The 5,000-nt window shown below is 50.4% G+C and overlaps 1 protein-coding gene across 1 annotated transcript; it reads right to left on the reverse strand.

The window, feature by feature from the left end:
- Positions 1-3,580: 3,580 nt before the first annotated feature.
- LOC115574202 (olfactory receptor 49-like) lies at positions 3,581-4,510 on the reverse strand. The gene has a single exon (XM_030405556.1). It carries the CDS (start codon positions 4,508-4,510, stop codon positions 3,581-3,583), a length of 930 nt encoding a protein of 309 aa, XP_030261416.1.
- Between the last annotated feature and the right edge of the window lie 490 nt (positions 4,511-5,000).

Consider the following 5,000-nt stretch of genomic DNA (forward strand, 5'->3'; position numbering starts at 1 on the left):
GCTGGGCCTGTACCAGCAGGAGGTCTACAGCAGTGTGTAGTGTGGACTGGGTCCTGTACCAGCAGGAGGTCTACAGTAGTGTGGACTGGGCCCTGTACCAGCAGGAGGCCTACAGTAGTGTGGACTGGGCCCTGTACCAGCAGGAGGTCTACAGTAGTGTGTAGTGTGGACTGGGCCCTGTACCAGCAGGAGGTCTACAGTAGTGTGTAGTGTGGACTCGGCCCTGTACCAGTAGGAGGTCTACAGTAGTGTGGGCTGGGCCCTGTACCAGCAGGAAGCCTACAGTAGTGTGGACTGGGCCCTGTACCAGCAGGAGGTCTACAGTAGTGTGGACTGGGCCCTGTACCAGCAGGAGGCCTACAGTAGTGTGGGACCGGGCCCTGTACCAGCAGGAGGTCTACAGTAGTGTGGACTGGGCCCCTGTACCAGCAGGAGGCCTACAGTAGTGTGGACTGGGCCCTGTACCAGCAGGAGGCCTACAGTAGTGTGGACTGGGCCCTGTACCAGCAGGAGGTCTACAGTAGTGTGTAGTGTGGACTGGGGCCCTGTACCAGCAGGAGGTCTACAGTAGTGTGTATTGTGGACTGGGCCCTGTACCAGCAGGAGGTCTACAGTAGTGTGGACTGGGCCCTGTACCAGCAGGAGGTCTTCAGTAGTGTGGACTGGGCCCTGTACCAGCAGGAGGTCTACAGTAGTGTGTAGTGTGGACTGGGTCCTGTACCAGCAGGAGGTCTACAGTAGTGTGTAGTGTGGACTGTGCCCTGCACCAGCAGGAGGTCTACAGTAGTGTGGACTCGGCCCTGTACCAGCAGGAGTTCTACAGTAGTGTGGACTGGGCCCTGTACCAGCAGGAGGTCTACAGTAGTGTGGATTGGGTCCTGTACCAGCAGGAGGTCTACAGCAGTGTGTAGTGTGGACTGGGCCCTGTACCAGCAGGAGGTCTACAGCAGTGTGTAGTGTGGATTGGGTCCTGTACCAGCAGGAGGTCTACAGTAGTGTGGACTGGGCCCTGTACCAGCAGGAGGTCTACAGTAGTGTGGACTGGGCCCTGTACAAGCAGGAGGCCTACAGTAGTGTGGACTGGGCCCTGTACTAGCAGGAGGTCTACAGTAGTGTGGACTGGGCCCTGTACCAGCAGGAGGTCTACAGTAGTGTGGATTGGGTCCTGTACCAGCAGGAGGTCTACAGTAGTGTGGACTGGGCCCTGTACCAGCAGGAGGTCTACAGTAGTGTGGACTGGGCCCTGTACCAGCAGGAGGTCTACAGCAGTGTGTAGTGTGGACTGGGTCCTGTAACACAAGCAGGAGGTCTACAGTAGTGTGGACTGGGGCCCTGTACCAGCAGGAGGTGCCTACAGTAGTGTGTAGTGTGGGCCTGGGGCCCTGTACCACCAGCAGGGAGGTCTACAGTAGTGTGTAGTGGTGGACTGGGTCCTGTACCAGCAGGTGGTCTACAGTAGTCGTGATTGGGCCCTGTACCAGCAGGGGCCTACATTAGTGTGGACTGGGTTCCTGTACCAGCAGGAGGGCTCTACAGTAGTATGGACGGGTCCTGTACCAGCAGGGAGGTCTACAGTAGTGTGTACGTGTGGACCTGGGCCCTGGTACCAGCAGGAGGTCTACAGTAGTGTGGACTGGGACCTGTACCAGCAGGAGGGGTCTTCCAGTAGTGTGGACTGGGCCCTGTACCAGCAGGAGGTCTACAGTAGTGTGTAGTGTGGACTGGGCCCTGTACCAGCAGGAGGTCTACAGTAGTGTGGACTGGGCCCTGTACCAGCAGGAGGTCTTCAGTAGTGTGGACTGGGTCCTGTACCAGCAGGAGGTCTACAGTAGTGTGGATTGGGTCCTGTACCAGCAGGAGGTCTACAGCAGTGTGTAGTGTGGATTGGGTCCTGTACAAGCAGGAGGTCTACAGCAGTGTGTAGTGTGGACTGGGTCCCTGTACCAGCAGGAGGTCTACAGTAGTGTGGACTGGGCCCTGTACCAGCAGGAGGTCTACAGTAGTGTGGACTGGATCCTGTACCAGCAGGAGGTCTACAATAGTATGGACTGGGTACTGTACCAGCAGGAGGCCTACAGTAGTGTGGACTGGGTCCTGTACCAGCAGGAGGTCTACAGTAGTATGGACTGGGTCCTGTACCAGCAGGAGGTCTACAGTAGTGTGGACTGGGCCCTGTACCAGCAGGAGGTCTACAGTAGTATGGACTGGGTCCTGTAACAGCAGGAGGTCTACAGCAGTGTGTAGTGGGGACTGGGCCCTGTACCAGCAGGAGGTCTACAGTAGTGTGGGCTGGGCCCTGTACCAGCAGGAGGTCTACAGTAGTGTGGACTGGGCCCTGTACCAGCAGGAGGTCTACAGTAGTGTGGACTGGGCCCTGTACCAGCAGGAGGTCTACAGTAGTGTGGACTGGGCCCTGTACCAGCAGGAGGTCTACAGTAGTATGGACTGGGTCCTGTACCAGCAGGAGGTCTACAGCAGTGTGTAGTGTGGACTGGGCCCTGTACCAGCAGGAGGTCTACAGTAGTGTGGACTGGGCCCTGTACCAGCAGGAGGTCTACAGTAGTGTGGACTGGGCCCTGTACCAGCAGGAGGTCTACAGTAGTGTGGATTGGGCCCTGTACCAGCAGGAGGTCTACAGTAGTGTGGACTGGGCCCTGTACCAGCAGGAGGTCTACAGTAGTGTGGACTGGGCCCTGTACCAGCAGGAGGTCTACAGTAGTGTGGACTGGGCCCTGTACCAGCAGGAGGTCTACAGTAGTATGGACTGGGTCCTGTACCAGCAGGAGGTCTACAGTAGTGTGGATCGTCAGAACAGGACTTCTCAGCCCGGACCTCTGCCTGCAGCTCATTCGACAACAATATAAATCATAATCTTTGTCAACAACACTTAGAAAAGAAGAATCACCTGATGTCGTCGGGTCCAAAGATCTAAATGACATTAAAATGAATCAGACTTGTATAAATAATGATCTGATGAAGCCTGAAGTTCAGTTCAGGAGAAACAGTCGACAGATTCTCAACATGCTGAAGGTAACGTGTGTGACTGAAGTGAGGCAGAACTAACAGAACAGGTTCTGTGCAGACTCAGAGAGCTGAGTGGTGTCGACTGCAGGAGACGTCACAACAATAACTTGTAGATCTTTGATTTTAAAAGAGAAATACATGGATAGAAAAGAAGTCAGCTGTTTGATCTTCTTGGACTCATTAAAACAGATAATAAATGACAATTTAATGTTTTATTAGCAGTCAGTCGTCTCTATAGAAGTAATAACACCTGTAAGGACTCTGACACACATTGGTTCTGAATCCAGAGTCAGTTGTAATTGAACGAAATATTTTTGCACAAAGGAAAACTGCTACCTGACGTTCGTCCAATGTGACAAACACAAACACATTTCCTACAGTCAAAACTTTGGTTATTCATTCTCCTGTAAAGAAAATCATCAGGCGGAACAAACGAGCTCACGCAACATCATGCAGTCAGAGAGAGGAGGCTGAAGACGTCACGCTCGACACTTCTCACATATCAACATTCAAACACATGAAAACATTTGTTAGATGAATAATGACAAACAGTGTTTTACCTTCTTTTACCAGAAACAAGACTTTTACATAGGATGCGGATTTTGGACATATTCATTCCATACATGATGGGGTTGAAGAACGGCTGGCATGTGAGCCAGTATAATGATAGAAAAATGCGCAGCACATTGGGAACTCTGCTCATATCAAACCTGCTCTGCACAATTTCAAAGAAACAACCAAAAGAGAAGTTGAGCAGAGAAGCGATGTGAGGAGTGCAGGTGCTGAGAGCTTTCTGTCTCGTCTCTTTAGAGCCGGAGAAACACACTCTCAGAATCCTAAAGTACGTGTAGAGAATTAAAATGATGAGACCAAAGATTATTGTAAACATGTAAACAAGTCCGTGAATGTTGTTGGCTGTGGTGTCGGAGCAGGCCAGTTTAACGATGGAGTAGTTGTCACAGTACACTTTGTTAATGGTGTTGCCACACAGCTGCAGAGGAGCAATCAGAGACGGCATGAGGACGGTTTCCAGTACACTGTACAACCACACGAACGCAGTGAGGATCACAACTTTTCTGGATGTCATGCGTGTGTTATATTGTAGAGGATAACAGATAGCAAGATATCTGTCATAAGACATGACAACTAAGGTGAAATATTGTACACCTCCATAAGTGTACACACAGAAGATCTGCAGATAACAAAGAGAAGCAGAAACAGTGTGAATGTCAGAGAGAATCTGAGTCAGAAGGAACGGAAACAACCCTGAACTACCAAACAGTTCATTTACAAACAGACTGCACAGGAACATGTACATAGGTTCATGTAAGCTCCTGTTCATACAGATAACCACGATGAGCAGAAGGTTGGAAAAAATTATTAAAATATAAAATGAAATAACAATTATGAAAAGTAAATATTTAAAATCTCCAACGTTCACAAAGGCAACAAGTACAAAGTGTGAAACCTGAGTAGAGTTTATCATGACTCCTGCAGCAGCCGCAGCATCATGGAGCAGGTTCACCTCATGAACTGTGACTTTAAGATTTATAAAGGTTAGCTAGCTGAGAAGAAGCTGAAACATTAATCACACAACCAGAAATCATGACAGATTTATCCATCAGCAACAGAACACAAGACGACTAACTCAAGCATTCTATTCCCACATAATAAGATGCAACCTTAAGGTCAGTGTGTGTGTGTCGGTGTGTGACGTGTGAGTCGCTCTGAGGCCGTCTCTCCCACTTTCACCCTTTCAAGTAGTCTGAGGCTCACAGCAGCAGACCGACCGCATCATTATTCTTTCTTTCTTTTTTTTTGGCCTTTGGAAATGTTTATTGATAGAACAGCTTCAGACAGATGACAGGAAACACATGGCACATGGGACGCCCACTCCACCAACTGAGCTACTGGACCCGTTAGTTTATTTCTGGGAGGTTATTGTCGGTCTCCTGCCTGGCTGACTCTGGTGTGCA

This window comes from Sparus aurata, chromosome 2 (assembly GCF_900880675.1).
Source record: "Sparus aurata chromosome 2, fSpaAur1.1, whole genome shotgun sequence".
Lineage (NCBI taxonomy): Eukaryota > Metazoa > Chordata > Actinopteri > Spariformes > Sparidae > Sparus > Sparus aurata.

Coding starts and splice junctions, on each gene's coding strand:
- LOC115574202 (XM_030405556.1), bottom strand. CDS start 4,510: ATGATAAACTCTACTCAGGTTTCACACTTTGTACTTGTTGCCTTTGTG.